Source organism: Microcaecilia unicolor, chromosome 9, assembly GCF_901765095.1.
Source record: "Microcaecilia unicolor chromosome 9, aMicUni1.1, whole genome shotgun sequence".
NCBI lineage: Eukaryota > Metazoa > Chordata > Amphibia > Gymnophiona > Siphonopidae > Microcaecilia > Microcaecilia unicolor.
In genome coordinates this window covers 110,235,606-110,258,427 of record NC_044039.1, presented here as the reverse complement: position 1 = coordinate 110,258,427, position 22,822 = coordinate 110,235,606, and the positions used below count along the sequence as shown (strand labels likewise).

General features: G+C 45.7%; 1 protein-coding gene across 1 annotated transcript in view; it reads right to left on the bottom strand.

Annotated features, from left to right (window-relative positions):
• Positions 1 to 445: 445 nt before the first annotated feature.
• The window catches only part of LOC115478094, a 129,651-nt gene continuing 107,274 nt past the window's right edge, over positions 446 to 22,822 (bottom strand). Inside the window, exons 7-8 of the mRNA XM_030215328.1 lie at positions 19,263 to 19,353; positions 446 to 1,179 (exon numbers count right to left, since the gene is read on the bottom strand). Coding sequence (XP_030071188.1) covers positions 1,063 to 1,179; positions 19,263 to 19,353 — 208 coding nt within the window. The 3' untranslated portion in view covers positions 446 to 1,062. The remainder of the gene's footprint in view (positions 1,180 to 19,262; positions 19,354 to 22,822) is intronic.

Here is a 22,822-nt window from a genome sequence, read left to right as displayed (position 1 = left end):
AAGGACGGGGAGAAGGAAATGCAGGACCACGGGAGTCCAGCTTGCTTCCCACATGCTGGCTACCAGATGTGCACTGCTGATGGGTGGTTCTAAGCCTAAACTGGGTGGGCCCAGGCTCACCCGTGTCTACGCCCTTGACACCAGCATTTGCACCAGATTTCAGCAGGCATAAAAGTGTAGCACTTAAAGTTTGGCACAGATACTTGTTTTATCACAGTATACTGCCGTTTGACATACTCTCTAATGAGTATTTGGTTGGTTTTAGAAAGACCCCCAAAGCAGGCACGGGTATGCCAAAAACCATTAAGGCAGGAGTGCCTAATGTCAGTGTTACGAATGTGGGAGTCAAATGGATGCTCCAGATTTAATGCAATGGTGGCTGCTAACTTCTAAAAGCTAAGTGCCGGTTTTTCAAGATCACTTAATTTAAGAGACATTTACAACATTTGATTTTTAAAGGTATATTGTTGGTTGGAATTAAAAATTAGAACATTTTGATACAAGAAACGATTTTTAAGCAAACCCAGAAGTGTAAATGGTTGAGGACAACACAATACAAGGTTTGCGTTTGTAATGGGATGCCCCATAAGAGGCCTAATAACCTGTTACAAGTGCAAAGGGATTTTCTGATACTCTTGTGGTTTGAAAAGATTGGTTGTGGAACAGTGTATTCCTACCACTCAATTCTATATTGTGTATATTGACCTTAGGGTGGTAGTGGGTTTACCCTACATTTTGCATTGTGCAAGTTCGGATGCAGGAATCAGTGCAAAGCATGATTCTATAAAGGGTGCGTCATGCTTAGTGCTGATCTTTTCCAGTGCCCGTTTGCGAGTGTGATTTATAGAATCTGGCCCTTTGTGCTTTTCTTTGAACTGCAACTTACATTTAGCCATTTGTTCAGAAATGGCCAACACAACACACATTAGCATACAGTAGATCTCCTGTAGTGTGCTGTCTGTCACAGATTATGACAAGCCTTGTGTTGCCTAAGGTGTTGTGTGGGGTTTTGATGATAGATCAACAGGCTTATGCTGGTGCCACCAGTCTGTCAGTCTATAGCTATAAGACCTGGTACAAATGGATATGACTGAGAGCATCTTCATCTGTTTCTTTGCCCAAGTACACGTTGTAGTCCAGCTGTACCTCTTTCACCCACTGGCTGAGATCTATACCAGTCTGTAAAACCAGTAAAGCAAAGATGCATTAATGTGGCAAATGCTAATATTTGAGTAGTGTTACCAGATGACTCCAGGCACTGGAGATAGGTTTTACTGGCCGAGCCTGTCCCTGATGTCCTGGAGCCATTTTAAAATACTGGATTTCACACACAAAGAAAAGCTATTGCCTGCAAATTCTAATTTCTGGAGATTAGATACACATGCAGCACACTCACTCAGGAGTAGGTAATTAATGAAACAAATACAAATATAATATTCAGTTATTCAAAGGCTGACATGCCACTGATATAGAATTTGTAGGTTTCCAATAGGGTAGTAAAGTATGCAGCAAATGGAGGGGTAAGATCTCAGCAAATAAAGGCAGCTCTGAGGGGTGGAGAATAAAAATAGAAAATAAGATAAAAAGCAAATATAATTGAATAAAAATAAAAAAGTATATTAAAAATAACCTAACATAGTCATGTTCCATCAAAATACCTGTATCAGGGTAAAATTACATTAAAAAAGTATCAGTGCTTAAAAAGTAGATATTGCTAACATGTTTTATATATATACTTGCTAACAGATTTTGTTATTACGAAATCAATGATGTTTCAAAATCTTGTATACACTTGTTCTGTAAGAGACAGCTCCTCAAAAGAGTTGAGCAAAGGAATTTGCTTCTTATGATATGATCTGATGATGGCAATAGCAAAGAACTCCAGTGCCAGATAATTTCTGCTCTGTATTTATCAGGTCAGTATTTAAGTCTCTTTGCTGGCCTAAATTTTTATTCCATCACTTTTTTCAGAGACAAAAACAGTGATGGAATTCAAGACGGCGTGGGATGAACACAGAGGATCCCTATTTAGAAAACAGATGGGATATATTTTTTAAAAAACACAACCTTAAATAGCTGCATGTGTGTCGATGCGCGAGTGATGCTTGGATGGCAACTCTGGCTGTGAAGAACTAAAGCTGGTGCCGGGCAGACTTTGTAGGTCTGTGTTCTGTATAAGGAAATCCAGTTTAAGATGGGCTGGAAAGGGCTTCAAAGGCAACTTCCGTAGCCAGAACCTAGGACAGTGCTGGGCAGACTTTTACAGTCTGGGTCCAGCAAATTACAAGATAGATTTGTATAAGCTGGAGTGGGCTTTGACGACAATTCCAGGAGTTGGAACATAAGGACAGAGCCGGGCAGACTTCTATGGTGTATATCCCAGAAACACCAAAGACAGACTATGATAAAGTATATAGGTTAATTGTTGACTTAATCATGAATTGATAATGAGTGACTGTTGGGCAGACTGGATGAACCATTCTGCTGTCACTTACTAGGTTACTTTGCTTGGCTACATGAATAGCAGCTGATCAACACCTGCTATCCTCATAGTACAGCTGAACATGCACGCAGCACCCTGGCACTGTCTGGATAGTGCTGGAGCAACCTGAAAGATGTGTTGATGGTAGGGGTGCAATTATGAAGGCCTAGACCATGCGGGTCCAGTGCCGGTAATGTTTAGAACAAACAATCTACAGAATTGAGACATTTTTTTTCTTCTGTGGATTACAAAAAACAAGGCCATTTGGTGCCCGACACACAAGCAAGCACTCCCCTTCCTCCCCTCTTCCTGGCCAGGTAACTTAGGGCCAGATGCACTAAACGAGCCAGCAATGTGGTTTTTAAACTGGTTCTAGCCAGTTTAACGCACTAGTAAACCGGGACATGCACAAAAGGGCATTGTCCTGTCACGGTAGCAGCTAACGAAAACGGAATGCAGATGAGCAAATTAGTATTATAATGTGTATGTGATGCACTACCGTTTTCCGATCCCCTTACCGTGGAAAACCTAAAGGTCTGCACCTCTCGTTGGGGCTGCTGTGAAGGAATCGGAAGGGAAAAAAATTTGAGGTTAACTGAGGGGGGCGGGGAAGAGAGAGAGACCCTGCAAGTAGGGTGAGAGAAGGCAAATAACAGGGAAGCAAATGGAGCGAGGACAGGAGGATGAAGAGAGACCGCCCCCTAGAGCACTTTTCCTTGGGTGGTCCTGTAGCCGGCTAACTAAGCAGAAAAGCCGCTCCTGCCAGGCTTGGTTACAGTCGCAGAGCCGGCAGGGAGAGAACGGCAGAAGCCATGAGAGAGGAAAGCGCCCCAGTCCTGTGTGGGCTGCACGATGCACAGCTCGCAGGACTCTGCTCTTCGGGCTGCACGCACGCTCTGCTGCAGCATGTCCTGAGCCAGCCGAGGTTGTGAGCGGGTAGCTACGGCGATGGGAACCGAATTTCTCTTACTGCACTCATGAAAGGGTTCAGACTTGCCTGGTAAGGAGAGGAAGTGATGTGTCTCCCAACCCTCACACCCCTCCTCCCCGCTATGGTACCCCCTCCCTCTCCCAGCAGAAGAATCAGCAGCAGCCTACCAGTCCAGCTGTGGAGGCAGGGTGGAGACGAGCGCAGGATGGGCTTAAATAAGTTGGTTTCATACTGCAGCACTGGCGAGGGATCACCGTTCAGGGCAGCCGCAGACAGAAGCAGGGCAAGAGCTGCCCAAGGAAATATTCTCTGGGCTGGGGCTTTTGCACTGGGACTGCTGGACTGGTTCTCTCTAGATAGGAGACACATGATTTCTATGCAGTGGCTGTGAGTGTGTTTGTGGTTTTCTTGCTGTCTGCCCTTTAGTTCCTCTCTTGTAATGTACATTCTGCACATAGATGCATCATGCATGTTGTGTGTTTATATGTCTTTGGTATGCGCAAAGCAGCCAGTATAACGATTGGCTGCTCTGCGCATGTCCAGCTGGCCAACTGAATTCCACAGGAAATCGCGTGCAAATGAGCTAACAGCGAGCAGCTCATTTGCATGTGATTTCCTTCACTAAGGGATTGGTAAGGAAAGGGCTCTACGTGGGGTTAGTGCATCTAGCTCTGAAAGACAATGAGTCATGTAATTCACTTTTTGATAGGTGTGTCAGAGGCCATTTGGAGACTAGCTGGATGCAGCAGGTTTCCATCCGTTGAGAACTAATTACCACTTGAAGGGAGGAAGGAGATGGACATTCCTGTTAAGCCCATAGGCAAGGGAAAAAGTGAATACCGTGAAAGTAAAGACTGAGAGAACTGGACCCTGACCCGAAGTGAGAGGAGGGTTTTGTTTTTGTTTGTTTTTTTATCGAGGATGTGTTTAACAAAAAGGACAAATGTATCTTAAGGAATTTTTTTTTAATGTACCTCTTGCAATTATGCCAAACCAGTTTTTTGTGCATTGGGCTGAGAAACTCTATATATAAGTGCCTGGTCTGAAAGGCAGTGGAAACGCTGACAGTCTCCCTCAGTTTGTTTCAACTTACTGAGGAATAGGCATCCATTTTGGCTGCCAATTCCCTTTTTATGTTCCCACATTACCATGCTTTCATTTGCTGCTGCTAACTCCTACTGTACATAGCCTTAGGTAAGAATAAAACTTCATTAATGTGAAAAGCTTCTTTTGTTTGTTGTTTTTTTGGTACTTATCAGGCAGCTGGACCCAAGAGCACCAACAAGCCCAAACAGTGTGGTGCCAATGAAAAAAAACCAAAACAACACACACACACATTGGGCACTTAATGTTTTTTAAGGCTGCCACAAAATGTAAAACCGCTTTTGAATATTAGCCCATATGTTTTAATGTAATACCATACTACAAGCATTCTGCTGAAACATGACTACTGGGTTATTTTAAAAGGTTGTTTTCAGTTATCAGGTAATGCCACCGAATAATATCTGTATCAGCAAAATTCGCCCTTTCCTTTCTAAGCACACTACCAGAACCCTTATCCACACTTATCACCTCTCGCTTAGACTATTGCAACTTGCTTCTCACAAGTCTCCCACCTCTTCAATCTGTTCAAAATTCTGCTGCACGACTAATATTCCGCCAGTGTCGTTATGCTCATATTAGCCCTCTACTCAAGTCACTTCACTGGCTTCCTATCCGTTTCCGCATACAGTTCAAACTCCTCTTATTGATCTATAAGTGCATTCTCTCTGCAGCTCCTCAGTACCTCTCCACTCATCTCTCCCTACATTCCTCCCTGGGAACTCCGTTCACTGGGTAAATCTCTCTTATCTGCACCCTTCTCCTCCACTGCTAATTCCAGACTCCGTTCCTTTTATCTTACTGCACCATATGCCTGGAATAGACTTCCTGAGCCGGTAGTCAAGCTCCATCTCTGGCCGTCTTCAAATCTAAGCTAAAAGCCCACCTTATTGATGCTGCTTTTAACTCCTAACCCTTATTCACTTCTTCAGAACCCTTATTTTATCATCCTCACTTTAATATTCCCTTAGCTCTTGTTTGTCCTGTTTGTCTGTCCTAATTAGATTATAAGCTCTGTTGAGCAGGGACTGTCTCTTCATGTTCAAGTGTACAGTGCTGCATACGTCTAGTAGTGCTTCAGAAATTATTATTATTAGTAGCAGCAGCAGCAGCAGCAATACCAGGGCAGCATCCAGCAGGCCACCAAGTACCTGGATATTTAGTGTTGGGACCCTGACATGGACCGGTATTGCCACTGAATATGAGTGATACCAGGGCAGCTTCTAGTAGGCCACCAAGTACCTGGATAGTTAGTGCCAGGACCCTGACATGAACTGAGGTACTACCACTAAATACGAGCATTCTCCAAGGACAAGCAAGCTGCTTGTTCTCACATGTGGGTGACATCCACGGCAGCCCCAGGTCCTGAAAATCTTCCTAGCAACAAAGCTTGCTAGAACCTTCGAGCCCACGGGCGCACACCGTGCATGCGCGGCCATCTTCCCGCCCGTCACGCGAGAGTCCCACTTCAGTCTTTTTTTTCCACGGTCAAGAGTGGCTGTTTTACGGCGGTTCTGTTGCCTCAGGAGAAGAAGAGCCTTCACTTCGCCGGCTTTTTCGCTGACTTTCTTTGCGTAGGCATGTGCAGCTCGCATTTGAGCTGTTCCGTTAAAAAAAAAAAAAAAAAAAGTTTCCTTTATTTCTTAGTTTATCCCTAGTAAGTTTCCTTTCGTTTGCATGTGCGGCCCTTTTGGCCACCCATACGGGTTCTCTCCCTTTTTGTGCCTTCTTTAGGCACCATCGCAAGTTTTTTTGATTTCGCCACCGCTATTTTTCCGTCAATGACATTGAGGATCGCCAGCGGCTTCAAGAAGTGCACTTGGTGCAACCGGGCAATCTCAGGCACTGACCCTCACGTTTGGTGTATCCAGTGCCTTGGGGCCGAACATCGCCCCGACGCATGTAAGTTGTATCTTAGCCTTAAAAAGCGGACACAGGCGTCGAGACAATCTCAACGGGAACGTCTGTTTGGAGCTTTGCCCGGTACTTCGGCGTCGGCAGCAGTACCGAGGTCAGCGGCGGTGTTGATGTCGGCACCGGAGAGTGCATCGACCTCATGAGCGCAAGTAATGGCTGTTCAGAGACCATCTCACACTGGCAGCAGTGAGCCAGTGGGTCTCCACCTGCCTCGAGGGCTCCAAGGGTGCAGGCCCATCGGGACCGAACCCAAGGAGGCGTGTGGATTCCACGTCCTCCTCGTCGGTACCGGTGACGTGTCTCGAGCGAAGGCGAAGAAGCACCATCATCTGTCCCCTTCTAATCATGGTACCGAGAGCTCGGGGGCGTCAAGGGATTCAGCACCCGTAAAGCGTTGACGCCGGGAGGACCGCACACCCTCCATACAAGAGGTGTCGATGCACCGGTCTCGGGAGAGCCCGGTACCGCCTCCTCGGCAGATTCTGGCTTCGACTCCTGCACCGATCCCACAGCCTCTCTCAACAGACACTCTTGATGAGCGCCTCCGAGCTATTCTTCCAGGGCTCCTGGAGGGGCTGCTGCGACCATCTGTTCCGGTACCGGGGATGCTTGCGCCTACGGTACCGTCGATAGATGCGGCGGCTGGCTCCCCACCTGTGGTGAGGCCTCGACATCGGTGCCGCTTGCAGCATCGGCCTCGGCTGCTGCCCAAGTTGTCTCCCCGTCGACATCGATGGAGGGAGCTTCATCGCCGCCGACACGGGAGTCGACTTCGACATCGAGGACATAGCTCCTCGGCGTCGAGACAGGCTCTGCTTCGGACTGCAGTCAAAGAACTCCTGTCCGATACTGAGGGAGAGGCCTCGTGGGAGGCAGAGGAAGACCCGAGGTATTTCTCTTCTGAGGAGTCTTGTGGCCTTCCCTCTGACCCCACTCCTTCACCAGAGAGAAAACTTTCTCCCCCGGAGAGTTTGTCTTTCTTGTCCTTTGTGCGGGAAATGTCTATGGCCATTCCCTTCCCAGTGGTAACTGATGATGAACCCAGGGCCGAGATGTTCGAGGTCTTGGACTATCCTTCGCCACCTAAGGAGTCATCCACCGTCCCTCTACATAATGTCCTCAGACAGACATTGTACAGGAACTGGATGAAACCATTATCTAATCCCACCATTCCTAAGAAGATTGAGTCCCAGTATCGGATTCACGGGGACCCGAAGTTGATGAAGTGACAGTTGCCTCACGACTCTGCGGTTGTGGATTCCGCTCTCAAGAGAGCCAAAAGTACAAAAGATTTTGCCTTGGCGCCCCCGGGGCGAGAAGCTCAGACTTTGGACTCTTTTGGGAGGAAGGCCTACCAGTCCTCTATGCTCATGTCCAAAATTCAGTCCTACCAGCTCTACACAAGCATCCACTTGCGGAATAATGTGAAGCAACTGGCGGACTTGGTCGATCAGCTCCCTTCGGAGCAGGCCAAGCCTTTTCAGGAGGTAGTCAGGCAGCTGAAGGCGTGTCGTAAATTCCTGTCCAGGGGTGCTTACGACTTTTGATGTGGCGTCCAGGGCCACTGCGCAAGGTATAGTGATGCGCAGACTCTCATGGCTGCGTGCCTCTGACCTGGAAAATCAAGTCCAGCAGCGGCTTGCGGATGTTCCTTGCCGGGGGGATAATATTTTCTGCGAGGTCGAGCAGGTGGTAGAACAGCTCCACCAGCGGGGAAACTGCACTCGACAAACTCTCCCACCGGGCGCCTTCAGCATCTACCTCATTACGTAGACGTTTTTATGGGAGGAGGAATGCTCCCTATACTTATAAGCGTAGGTACAATCCACCTTCCCGCCAGCTACTCAGGCTCAACCCCAGCGCGCTCATTCACGTCAACAGCATGCGCCGAAACAGGCCCCTGCAGCTCCCCAGCAAAAGCAAGGGCCGGGCTTTTGACTGGCTCCAGGCGAGCATAGCCGCAATCAAAGTGCTCCTGCCGGGCGATCTACCGGTCGGAGGGAGGTTAGCATTTTTTCACCAAAGGTGGCCTCTTGTAACCTCTGATCGGTGGGTTCTTCAAATAGTCCGGCGGGGATACTCCCTCAATTTGATCTCCAAGCCTCCAAATTGCCCACCGGGAGCTCAGTCCTTCAGCTTCCAGCACAGGCAGGTATTTGCAAAGGAACTCTCCGCTCTTCTCAGCGCCAATGCGGTCGAGCCCGTGCCACTGGGGCAAGAAGGGCTGGGATTCTATTCCAGGTACTTCCTTGTGCAAAACAGGGGGGGATGCGTCCCATCCTAGACCTAAGGGCCCTGAACAAATTCCTGGTCCGAGAAAAGTTCAGGATGCTTTCCCTGGGCACCCTTCTTCCCATGATTCAGGAAAACGACTGGCTATGCTCCCTGGACTTAAAGGATGCTTATACACAAATCTCAATACTGCCCAGCTCACAGGCAGTATCTTTGATTCCGTCTGGGAACACAGCACTTTCAGTATTGTGTACTGCCCTTTGGGCTTGCCTCTGCGCCTCGGGTGTTCACCAAATGCCTGGCGGTCGTTGCAGCGTCGCTACGCAGGCTGGGAGTGCATGTGTTCCCTTGTCTCGACGATTAGCTGGTGAAGAACACCTCAGAGGCAGGAGCTCTACAGTCCATGCTGATAACTATTCAACTCCTGGAGCTACTGGGGTTTGTCATAAATTACCCAAAGTCCCACCTTCTTCCGGTTCAGAGCCTAGAGTTCATAGGAGCCCTGGCTGGACTCGCAGACGGCTCATGCCTACCTCCCCGAAGCGAGAGCAGACAATCTTCTGTCACTGGTTTCCTTGGCCAGAGCGTCTCAGCAGATCACAGCTTGGCAGATGTTGAGGCTTCTAGGCCATATGGCCTCCACACTTCATGTGACTCCCATGGCCCGTCTTCACATGAGATCAGCTCAATGGACCCTAGCTTCCCCGTGGTATCAAGCTGCAGGGGATCTAGAGGATGCAATCCTGTTGTACACTGCTTTTCATAACTCCCTGATGTGGTGGACAATTCGATCCAATTTGACCTTGGGACGTCCTTCTCAAATTCCTCAGCCATGAAAAGTGCTGACAACGGATGCATCTCTCCTGGGGTGGGGAGCCCATGTAGACGGGCTTCACACTCAAGGACTTTGGTCCTTCCAGGAAACAGATCTTCAGATCAATCTTCTGGAGTTGCGAGCGTTCTGGAATGCTCTAAAGGCTTTCAGAGATCAGCTATCCAATCAAATCATTCAAATTGGGACAATATGGTTGCCATGTATTACAACAAGCAGGGGGGCACCGGATCTCGCCCCCTGGGTTGGGAAGCTGTCCAGATGAGGCTTTAGGCTCGCCGTCATGGCATGTTTCTCCAGGCCACGTATCTGGCAGGCGTAAACAACAGTCTGGCCGACAGGTTGAGCAGGATCATGCAACCTCACGAGTGACTGAACATGGCAGTAGTCCGCAAGATCTTCCAAGCATGGGGCACCCCCTCGGCGGATCTTTTTGCCACTCAGATCAATCACAAGGTCCCTCACTTCTGTTCCAGACTTCAGGCCCACGACAGACTAGTGTCGGATGCTTTTCTCCTTCATTTGGGGGGGGGGGGGGCCTTCTGCATGCATATCCTCCCATACCTCTGGTGGGGAAGACTTTGCTGAAACTCAGGCAAGACTGTGGAACCATGATTCTGATAGCTCCTTCCTGGCCGAGTCAGATTTGGTTCCCTCTTCTTCTGGAGTTGTCCTCCGAAGAACCGTGGAGATTGGAGTGTTTTCCAACCCTCATCACTCAGAACGAGGGGGTGCTTCTGCATCCCAACCTCTAGTCTCTGGCTCTCACGGCCTGGATGTCGAGGGGGTAGACTTCACCTCCTTGGGTCTTTCTGAGGGTGTCTCCCGAGTCTTGCTTGCTTCCAGAAAAGATTCCACAAAGAGGTGTTACTCTTAAAATGGCAGAGGTTTGCCGTCTGGTGTAATAGCAAGGCCCAAGATCCTTGTTCTTGTCCTACACAGACCCTGCTTGAATACCTTCTACACTTAGAGTCTGGTCTCAAGACCAACTCCGTAAGGGTTCACCTTAGTGCTATAAGTGCTTATTATCGTGTGGAGGGTAAGCCTATCTCTGGACAGCCTTTAGTTGTTCGATTCATGAGAGGTTTGCTTTTGTCAAAGCCCCCTGTTAAACCTCCTACGGTGTCATGGGATCTCAACGTCGTTCTCACCCAGCTGATGAAGCCTCCTTTTGAGCCACTGAATTCCTGCCATCTGAAGTACTTGACCTGGAAGGTCATTTTCTTGGTGGCTGTTAGTTCAGCTCGTAGAGTCAGTGAGCTTCAAGCCTTGGTAGCCCATGCTCCCTATACTAAATTTCATCATAACAGAGTAGTCCTCCGCACTCACCGTAAGTTCTTGCTGAAGGTGGTGTCGGAGTTCCATCTGAACCACTCATTTGTCTTGCCAACATTCTTCCCCCGTCCTCATACCTGCCCTGCTGAACGTCAGTTGCACACATTGGACTGCAAAAGAGCATTGGCCTTCTATGTGGAGTGGACAAGCCCCTTCAGACAGTCCGCCCAAATGTTTTTTTCTTTCGACTCCAACAGAAGGGGAGTGGCTGTCAGGAAACACACCATTTCAAATTGGCTAGCAGATTGCATTTCCTTCACTTACGCCCAAGCTGGGCTGCCTCTTGAGGGTCATGTCACAGCTCATAGTGTTCGAGCCATGGCAGCGTCAGTGTCCCACTTGAAGTCAGCCACTATCTAAGAGATTTGCAAGGCTGCGACGTGATCATCAGTCCACACATTCACATCTCATTACTGCCTTCAGCAGGATAGCCAAAGCAACACTCAGTTTGGGCAGTCGGTGCTGCAGAATCTGTTCGGGGTTTAGAATCCAACTCCACCCCCCCCTTGGCCCATTTTTGTTCTGTTCCAGGCTGCACTCTCAGTTATATGTTTCTTCTGTTATGTCCTCACCAGTGTGGAGGTCCAATTGACCTCTGTTTATTGTTTTGAGTGAGCCTGGGGGCTAGGGATAACCCACATGTGAGAACAAGCAGCCTGCTTGTCCTCGGAGAAAGCGAAGGTACTTACCTGTAGCAGGTATTCTCCGAGGACAGCAGGCTGATTGTTCTCACAAACCCGCCCGCCTCCCCTTTGGAGTTGTTCCTTTTCTTTGGTTTTGCTTCTTAAGTTGACTGAAGCGGGACTCTCATGCGACAGGTGGGAAGATGGCCGCGCATGTGCGGTGCGCACTCGAAGGCTCTAGCAAGCTTTGTTGCTAGGAAGATTTTCCGGACCTGGGGCTGCCGTGGACGTCACCCACATGTGAGAATAATCAGCCTGCTGTCCTCGGAGAATACCTGCTACAGGTAAGTATCTTCACTATACCAGGGCAGTTTCCAGCAGGGCACCAAGTACTAGATATTTACAGGCAGATCAAAAGCAAACGCCAGCGCTAGAGGCTGTTAGCGCCATACTAGCACCGGCGTTTGCTACCACCCCACGATCAGAGCCCTTGAGCGCTCTTAGCACAAGTAGCATGCAAATGCATGCTAAAACAGGGCTCTTAGCGCAAGTAGCCTGCAAATGCATGCTAATCAGCACTTAACGCATTCATCCCCAATGATCAGTGTCTAGCGCACCAAAGATTGGGTTGCTGGCCGTGACAAACCTTACGCCAGCTCCAAGCTGGCGTTAGGGTTTGCAGATTAGGATGAAAGGGTGAGCCCTGTCCAGCATGCATTTGCATGCTGGCAGGCCCCCATTTCCCCCCCCCCCACAGCAAACCTGCCAGCGAGGGCAGTTGAGGACATCCAAAATTTGGACATTTGGGACGGGGCAGTTGAGGACGTCCAAAATTGGATGTTTCTATGAGAAAGACATCTTTCTCATAGAAACATCCAATTTTGGGTGTCCTTAACTGCCCATTGCAGAAACGTCCAAATTTTGGACGCCCTCAACTGCCCCGTCGCTATACCTCCGACACCCCTTGAAATCTGGCCATCCCTGCAACAGGGCAGTTGAGGATGTCCATCTTCCGATTTAAAGATGGACGTCCTTCTCTTTTCATTGGTCTCCAGACCAGACCTGTCAAACAAGTGCGGGAGGATTGTGGTGAGCGCATGCTCAGGCACAATTCTCCCGCACTTCTACCCCATAATCAGAGATAATTGCGCTGCTTAAATTTGCATGCATTATCTCTCATCATAGGTCTAATAGCGCCCCGCGCTGTTCCAGCGCTATTTGGAACAGTGTGGGGCTTTTGATCATCTGCCTGTTAGTGCTGGGACTCAAATGGACTGGCACTGAATATCTGGGTCTAATTCAGCTAGTGGCCGTCAGCATTTAAAGAAACACCGACTGCTACCGGCTGAACAGTATCCCCTATGGACCAGATATTCAAAATGGTTTGAATAGCCAGAAGAGGCTCCTGGCCATTTAGATAGCCTGTTCAGGGCTAATTAGCAATTTTCAGCAGCACTTAACCCGACAGTGCCATTCAAAATGCCTGGTTAGTGTCCAACTCAAAACCGGCTATTTTGCAGGCTTTCCAGGGGTGGAGTCAGGACTTAACCAGCTAAGATAACCACATAAAATGTAGTGCTATCTTTAAGCAGTTCACCATAGCCAGTTAAGTGCTGAATATCACTTAACTAGCTATGTTTTTGCCCGCTCTCCTCTCCTATATACCCAGAAATTCAATGTCGGAGCCCAGACATCCTTGGCACTGAATTTCTGCGAATTATGCAGGCAGTGGTCACCAAAATGCTGATTGCCACCAGCTGAATATTGGGCCCTACATTTTTGCTTTTTATCTTACTTTCTCCCTGTGCTTCACCCAAAAAGCATACAAATGTTAATAACTGCACTCAATGTAGTGGTGGAGGAGATGCACTGGATGTGTTCAACTCAAGAATTTCATACAGTGAGTACAGAACATTAAGGGGGTAAATTCTCTATAGGTCACAGGCAATAGGATGATGCATGCTAAGCATTAATTCTAACCAGAATACTAGCATAAGTCCACACAGTCACATGCCTAACTTCAGATACAACAATCAGGCACTATACACCATTTTAAGAATTGAAGGGAGCTCACTAACAATTAGCTCTCAATATACTCAGCTTCTTCACACTTATATTACACAGGTCAGTAGGATTGGAGAATCATAATAGGATCTGTCAGATTAGCGTATCCGCCTCCATTTTGGCTGAACAATTCTATGAGCCAAGCATACTTTTAGGGGCGGTACTGCAATCCTCATCAATCCAGTTTTTACTGTTTTTTTTTTTTTACTATTAATCTTTATTTTGGTATCGGAGAGATTTTTATATATATTTTCAGTTTTCTTTATAATATGCATTTACAGAACATTTAGCATTGGTACTTAGCTTTTAGGCTATTTTTCAATGATACATGATGGAGACCAGTTGTCACCAACATAGATCCATGTTTATTTTTATTTTAGTTACATTTGTACCCCGCGCTTTCCCACTCGAGCTGTTTCAAGGAAGTCTCCTATAAGAAATCATAAAAGATTAATACATAACGTCTCTGTCAGAGCTATTATGCTCCGATTCACATCTTGACCGTTACTAACCAAGAATGCTTCTGACTAGCGGCATCTAAGATGGTCGCCCGCTATTTCCAAGGCAGGCTTTATAGCCAAGTCAAGTCGTCACGTGGCAAAAAGCACCAGTCAAGACTCCAGGGCTGAACAGCTGATATCCAGTAAAGAATATTTGAAGACAAAATATTTAGCTACAATACTTTAAACAATCTTGAATAAGTGTTGACCACTCAATTTCATGATTAAGCCCATGTGGTTCCACAGTATTTAAGGTGGAAATCCAAAATTATTCTCTGAAGTTCAGTATTTTCTCTAAGTCGCCTCCCTCCCACCCTTTTTTTACTTGATCTATTATCCGCCATTGTAAATCCGTTATTTGATGTTGATATTCCACCCAATGTTGTACTAGCGGGACTTCTACCTTATTAGTGAGGATCCTAGATTTATGTTCAGTAAGACGCACTTGTATTGCTCTCATACTTCTCCCTACGTATATCTTCTTGCAGGGGCATTGGATAATGTATACCGCCATTTTGGTAGTGAAGTCAGAGTCATTAAATGTTGTAATTTTACGATGTAACTGAGGATCAATTCATATTGATCCAGTTATTGAAGTTTGACACCACTGGCAATGTCCACTGGCAATGTCCACATATAGTACAAGATGGTGCCTCTTGTGCTGCAGTACGATAATGCTTTTTCCAGGATAGTATTTCCCCTCTATTCTTGGCACATGTAAAGGCTATAAGAGGCTTTTCTGTAAACACAGTATCCATCTGTAAGATGTGCCAGTGAGACATGATGATTTGTACGATAAACTTAGCCAGTAATACACAAACCAATCGATTTTGTTCTTCACGAATCCTATAATCCAGAAGTAGTTCATGCTGGGAGTATCATGCTCTCAGATAGGCTTTACGAACAGTCTTAGGAGGGTAGTCACATTCCAAGAATTTACCAGTAAGCTTTTAGCATGGTATTTAAAGTCCTCCAGGGAGGAACAGAGTCTTCTTAACCGCAGGAATTGTCCAACCAGCAGGTTGTTTTTCAGATGATACAGATGAAAACTATTGTAATATAGGTAATTATTACGGTCTGTCTGCTTAAATACAAAGATGTGGTAAATCGCTCCTTGTTTTTCTATATGGATATCCAAGAAATTGATGTATTGTACGTAGCTGTAAATCTTAAATTCACATTCAAAGAATTATTAATCCATTCAATAAACTAAAGTAGCAATTCCTGTGTTCCTGTCCAAATAAAAAAATATATCATCCAGATAACCTCTTCCAAATTAGTATGGATGATAGGAAGAATTCAGATGAATATACATGTGATGTTTCAAATAAATCCATGTAAAGTGTAGCTACTGATGGGGCTAAAGTCACATCCATTGCTACACCATGAATTTGTTTAAAGTATTTTCTATCATGGGTTAATGGAATATTATCCCCATCATTCTCTGTCCATAGGGGGACCAGGCAAGGATGCCCCCTGTCACCTTTACTGTTTGTGTTAACGCTAGATCCACTGCTTAGAGATATCCAACGCAACCCTGATGTGCAGGGAGTCAGGGTTGGCACAGAAATTTTTAAAATAGCTGCCTTCGCTGATGATTTGCTGGCTCATGTAATTTCTCCAGAGACATCACTGAAGGCGCTATTAGAATGTATGGCAGAGTATGGGGATTTCTCTGGCTTTAAGCTAAACCTGGAGAAATCAGAAGTATTAAGTAGGAAAGAGGATCAAATGGGAGAGTGGCACAGACAGCTGCCATTGAGGAGGGCAGGGGAACCCTTTCGATATTTAGGGGTACGATTAACTATGGATACTACCATTCTGTACAGGATAAATATTGACAAGCTGCTACAAGATACCAAAAGGGTTCTGGAGAGATGGAATTACCTGCCTTTATCATTAATAGGCAGAATAAATCTCTTCAAAATGATCATATTCCCGAGATGGCTCTATATCTTGCAGGTGTTGCCAATACATATACTGAGTAAAGATTTAAGGAAATTAAATAGGATGTCGGCAATTTGTGTGGGGGGGAAAGAAGTCTAAACTACGATTTGAATACTTATACGATGGGTGGGCTCAGGGTGGATTGGGTTTCCCCTGTATTAGACGTTACAATCAGGCATGTCTTTTAAGACACATCAGGGATTGGATACTTAACACACATCAACACACGCCAACTAACTGGGAACGTGCATTCTTTGACCCGTGGCACTTGAATTTCCTTCTGCAGGCAAAAACAAAGAGTTTACCAACTAACTGCAGAAGAAGTATACTGTTGCAACCATTGCGACGTGCTTGGCAGTCTCTTATGCATAACTGGGGACAAGACCCTAATGTTAGTGACCAACTTCCAATACAGGGAAATAGGGACTTCCCCCCCGGATTGGAGAAAGGGGTAATGGCTAGATAGTCGGAAATGGGAATCACTCTATTTGAACACTTAATGAATGAAGAGGGGAATCTGCATAGTTTTCAGGACCTGCAGCAGAGACAGGTATTGGCCCAGAGGGATTATTATACATATAGACAATTGCATCATTACTGGCATAGTTTGGATCAGGCAGCCCTGGGCACAAAACTGGGTCAGAGGGTGCGGGAATTCCTGGAAGGGGACGCACATGGACAGGTATCAATATCGAGCCTACATAAAGCCCTGGTCCCACTTGGACCCCCCAGAACATATGAGAAGCTCAAAGACAAATGGAGCAAAGACTTGGGATATGAGCTGAAGGGAATAAATTTTGCAAAACTAATTGGAAGCATACCTGGGCAGATGGGGGGGGCAGAATTACAAGAGAGTCAATTCAGGGTTATTCACCGAGGCTATATAACACAATCTCAGGCTGTAAGGGCGGGATGCAGCTCTGATTCTCAATGCCTTAAATGCCACAGAGAGAAGAACACATTTTTGCATGCATTTTGGTGGTGTGATAAAATAAAAACATTCTGGAGAGCGATACAGGAGTACTTAGAACAACTATTGGGACAAAGGTTACACCCCTCTTGGAGAGGAGTACTTTTGAACAAAACTAATGCATATGGGATATCGGATAAAAATTTGGAGGTATTTTTATGTAAAGCATTTGCAGTGGGCAAAAAATGTATATTTAGACATTGGATGCAAGAAGAACCACCATCTGTATGGTTATGGAGGAATAAGCTACATGAGCTAATGTTGTGGGAGGCAAGAGAAGCATATGACAACTTGAGGAGAAGAAAGAAATTTCTTAACGTTTGGAATCATTATTAACAAAATATATCCCACAAAGCCAGAAGTGCTGTACTTAACAGGCTGGGGTCGATATAATGAAGCCAGAAGCCCACGTGTAAGCAATTAAGGACTGGGCAAGGTTTGACGAGAATGTTAGTAGGAATCATGAAGCTCAAACTCAGAGGTTGTTGCTTCTCATTTCTTGGAAGGGGGGGAGGGGGGGGGGGGGAGGGGGGAGGCAGTAAATGTTTTAAAAAAATGATGGGATAGGCATGTTGTAAGTTATGTTGTTAATATAGAAATATTGGAAAAGATATAAAATGTAAACATTTCATATGCTTGAACTGGAGTATGTCCATCAATAAAAACCGTTTATATATAAACAAATCAATAATACACAGAGTAAAACAAGAGACATAATTATTGGAGATTAATATAAAAAGTTTATTGGTTATGCAATTGTCTGGTAATAGTACAGGACCACATTCATGAATACTTAAGAAGGAAAGGAAGGGGGGGAAGTTTGGGGGGGGGAATTGGATGATAGAAGTTTTAGGTTCATTAATATATGACGGAATTATTTATTAGATTTATGCTGATGGATACAGAATTGTCTACCATGTGATCTCATCAATAATAATTGTTGAAATATTAAAAGTTAAATACAGAGTACAGTAAAAAGGGGGAGGGGATAAAAGTTATATATAAAAATTTGATGACTGTACGCAATGCTGTATTCTTGCAATGTTACTTCGCTGAGTTCTGTAAAACTGCATTGATGCCGCCATGTTAAGGTGGATTTGTACTTTTTGACTTGTCATCAATAAAAACCGTGGAAACATAAAGTATTTTCTATCGTACCACAAATAATTAGATGTGATTACCAATTTTGCTAAATCCATCAGAAAAGGGGTAGAGATACGAGGGGTAGGACTCCTATCATTCAGGATAGCCTCAATAATACTCAAGGCGGAGTCTCGGAGGATGTTCGTGTATAGGGAAGAGACATCAAGTGTGACAAACCATGCTTCATTTGGGATGCCATGTAGTTCACTAAGTAGCTTCAACATATGGGAGAAATCTTGTATGAATCTTGTATTGTAGCTAAATATTTTGTCTTTGAATATTCTTTACTGGACATCAGCTGCTTTTTGTCACGTGACGACTTGACTTGGCTATAAAGCCTGCCTTGGAAATAGCTGGCGGCCATCTTAGACGCCGCCAGTCAGAACCATTCTTGGTTAGTAACAGTCAAGATGTGAATCGGTGCATAATAGCTCTGACCGACGTTAAATATTAATCTTATATGATTTCTTATAGGACACTACCTTGAAACAGCTCACAAGCGAAACATGGATCTATGTTGGTGACAACAGGTCTCCATCATGTATCGTTGAAAAATAGCCTAAAAGCTAAGTACCAATGCTAAACATTCTGTAAATGCATATTATAAAGAAAACTGAAAATATATAAAAATCGCTCTGATACCAAAATAAGGATTAATAGTAAAAAGCAGTAAAAATAAGTAAAAAAACAAGGATCTCGGTACCGCCCCTAAAAGTATGCTTGGCTCATAGAATTGTTCAGCCAAAATGGAGGCGGATACGCTAATCTGACAGATCCTATTATGATTCTCCGAGATCCTACTGACATGTGTAATATAAGATATAAGTGTGAAGTAAATTCAGATACAAGCATTTATGCTAGATCAAAGGCTGGTGTAAATGCTCTTAGGTGCGTAACTGCTAGTATTCTATAACCTTCGCGCAATGCCCCTATCATGTCCCACATCCCCATTGCATCTGTGCACTATGGATTTGTGCATTCAATTTGTACAATACCTACAAAGGCAATTAGGCATATAACCGCAAAAGTGTGCCAATTAGTACCAAATAACCCAATTAAATTTAACAATTACTTATGCCTCTGCCATTATTCTATTTGTCCATACAACTTTGAATGTTAGGTGTCAAATTGTACACGCAAGCTTATAGATGGTAACTGGATTCCTCCTGAGAGGACTACACTGACCTCTAAGCTGTGAAGGGATTCCTCTAGACTTGGTACAGTCACCAAGAAGGTGCCTTTTTTCCGTACATTACTGCTGATGTATATCCAGGCCCTGAAACACATTTAACAAAGTAGCAAGTTATGTGGAAGTCGCATGGGCATAGACAGAACTTGATTGGGGGGGTGGGTACTAGGAGGGGGCAAGCATTTCTTCAGTGCCCCCATCAAACCTTTGCTGGTAAAGATACTTAAGCCCTGCCAGCTGAAGACATTCTCTGACCCTGGGACCATGGTTGCAGCAGCAAGAAGTCGTTGGCAGGCCGCACCAACAACCAACGCCAGCATTTCTGCACATGCTCAGTTCAGTTGCATGAACCACGCATGCATGGAAATGCTGGCATCATTGGCTAGAGCACCCTATTAACTTCTTACTGCTCAGACAGCACAGATGGGGCTCCAGCAATCTCTTTTCCTGGCGAGGCTTGAGTATTCCCAGCAGCCATATATTTAGTGCCACAATTTTGGAAAGGGCCTGAGCACAACATAGGGGGGCCAGGCCCCCCATGACTAGTTTTGAGAGAGCTTCACTTTTGTTCCTGCTTTGGCATGTCCCCACTTGACTGGGGAGATTCATTACTGGTTTGTTGGTTGATTTTTTTTTTTTTTTTACTTTCCCTTTTATTGTTATTTCCTTTATACTCTTGTTTTTACATAGTATTGTGAACCGCTCAGAAAGTTTACTAATTAGGCAGTATATCAAGAATCAATGGAAATAAAATTATGCTCCAAAATACCTCTGTGTGCACTTCACTTAGATAATGCAGGGAAAATACCAGACCCAGGGCAGGATTAAGGCAGATGCAAACTAGGCAACTGCCTAGGGTCAGAGATTTAGGAGGGGCCTTCTTAGATGTACAATGCACATTTTAAAGAATGTAAGACTACAGGGCGAGTGCAAAGGTATTAAGTTCCCAAACCGTCAGCCTTTCCCCCCCCCCCCTCCACTTTCAGGACCCTAATACCACTCCCCCAGAGATTTTGATAAACTCAATCAAGACTACCACTCCCAGGACAAGCCTGTAAAAATGCATAACTGGAAATATGTCTAAATATTAAACTTTGTTTCCTTAGCGTATGCAACAGATGAATCCAGGAACTGGTGGGTTGTGTCCATCTACCAGCAGGTGGAGACAGAGATTACAAAGCTGAAGGCAGTGATACCACCCAGCCAGCTCCTCCTTCACCTCAGTACATCTCTATCTCCAGCAGGTGGTGGACGGCACTTCAGTAGCTCCTGGATTTGTCTGTTGGGGATACTCCTGGGTCCTGTGGGCCAGTTGAGTTTAGGGGTGTCTGGCTGGTGGTGCCGACTTTGGGGGCATACTCAGTCTTCTGGGTCCCTGCTTTACCCTTTCCCCCCTTGCCTCCTGGTCTTTAGAGCTCTAGCCTTCCTCAACAGTAAAAAAAAAAAAAAAAAAAAAAAGAGCTCCTTTGCCTTCATTTGGTGTTTAAAAAAAACAAAAACAGAAGAAAGAGAGAAGATATGACAGGACCGGGTTTCCCTGTCTTAGTGCTGTGCTTTCAGTCTGTTTGCTGGTTAGGCAGCAGGCTGCTGCGTCTGTGGGACTCTGCTTCTCCTCTGGAGACACCTGCTATATTCAGAGCTACTTCAATGTAGCCTGCACTGCCATTATCCTTGCACTTCTCCCTTAGGAAGTGTTTATTTTCTTTCCTCTTTGGCCCCCTCATCTGCAGTTTCTCGGTTTGGCTGTTCTGAGCCCTCATGTTCAGTTCCCTGGCCTCTTTTTGGCGCGGGGGTACTGTGCTTTAATGTGGACGATGCTGGCATTTGAAAGCTGTTCCTGCTGCGGTAGCAGATGCTCCGCAGTGGGACTCTGTGTGGTGGCGTGTTTGAACGCTGGTGAGGGAAGTGCTAAAGTTCCCCTTCCCCGAGCAGCCTTTTCCCACACTAAAATGGCGGTAACATGTGCCCTTTTGCTGGCACGGCCTTCTCTTTTCTCTTAATATCAGCTCTGATCCTTTCCCGCCCTGTGGCTTTGATGTGGGCAGGGGGGAGGGACGGCTTCTCCTAAAGGACCTGTGTTCCATTAGAAACTGCTGGTACAGGGGATTCCCCTTTATTATTCTCCAGTCTTTGGTTTCCTTTACCAAAATCACTGTTGAGCCAGAAACTGTTTGCATGTAGCTGGGGTAGTGTCAAACTGCCCCCACTATACAAGGGAAGAACAGAACTACTTTCTGAGAAGTTCTGAGAGAAGAGGACATTTCTCTGGTAAGTGAACGCTACTTTGCTTGTGCTTTGGGAACTTAAAGATTGGGGTTTAAAGGAGGAATTGTAGGTTAGTGTTAGGCAAACTTAAAAAGCAAATTTCAACAGCTAACAGAAAACAGCTAATCTCCATAGTCTTTTCCACTTAGTTTTAAAAGCCTTGTACCACAGCATTAACAGATAGAATCTAACAGCCACTGCAGGATCTAATTTAGTATTCCCACCCACCCACCCACCCCTAGGACAACTCCTCATTTATAGTCAGTTATTGTAATTAGGGTAACAAGTAAGGAGTGCTCTTATAGAGTTTTAAATACATTTCATTACCATCTAAGAAGGAAATACTATATAAATCATACAATACACTATATAAAGTAAAAGACGCTTTTATATTAGGCTAATATCCTTAATACTGTAGCAAGTTTTAAAATATTGGAAAACTCAAAAACACTAAGATGGAGTCAGCAGTCCAGCAGCAAGAGGGGTGCTATCCAGTCTTTTGCATTGAGTGTCACATGTATGATTATCTCCCAGTTGGTGAGATGTCATATGTTTGCGCCCGATGCAAAGAGCTCCTAGCTCTTAGAGAACGTGTCCGTTCTCTTGAGGCTAGAGTAGCAGACTTGGTGGAGCTGAGGGAGACAGAGAGGTACATAGAGGAGACCTACAGGGATGTTGTAGAGAGGTCCCACCTCCAGTCTAGTAGCCCTTGTGCTACCTTGGAGGAGGGAGGTCTACTAGAAGGAGAGCATCACCCTGGTGAAGTAGGAAGTACTCCTGTAGCCAGGACCTGCCCACCAGGGGATGTACTATCCTCTCGCACTGAGGATATGTCTCCAAGTGCTGCCTGGGAGGGAAAGGTTAGGACAGCTGTTGTAGTTGGTGATTCTATCATTAGGCATATAGATAGCTGGGTGGCTGGTGGACGTGAGGATCGCCTGGTGACTTGCCTGCCTGGTGCGAAGGTGGCAGACCTCACGCGTCACCTAGATAGGATTTTAGTGCTGGGGAGGAGTCCGCTGTCTTGGTACATGTGGGTACCAATGACATAGGAAAATGTGGGAGAGAGGTTCTGGAAGCCAAATTTAGGCTCTTAGGTAGAAAGCTCAAATCCAGATCCTCTAGGGTAGCATTTTCTGAAATGCTACCTGTTCCACGTGCAGGGCCCAAGAGACAGACAGAGCTCCAGAGTCTCAATGCGTGGATGAGACGATGGTGCAGGGAGGAGGGTTTTAGATTTGTTAGGAACTGGGCAACATTCTGGGGAAGGGGGAGCCTATTCCGAAAGGAT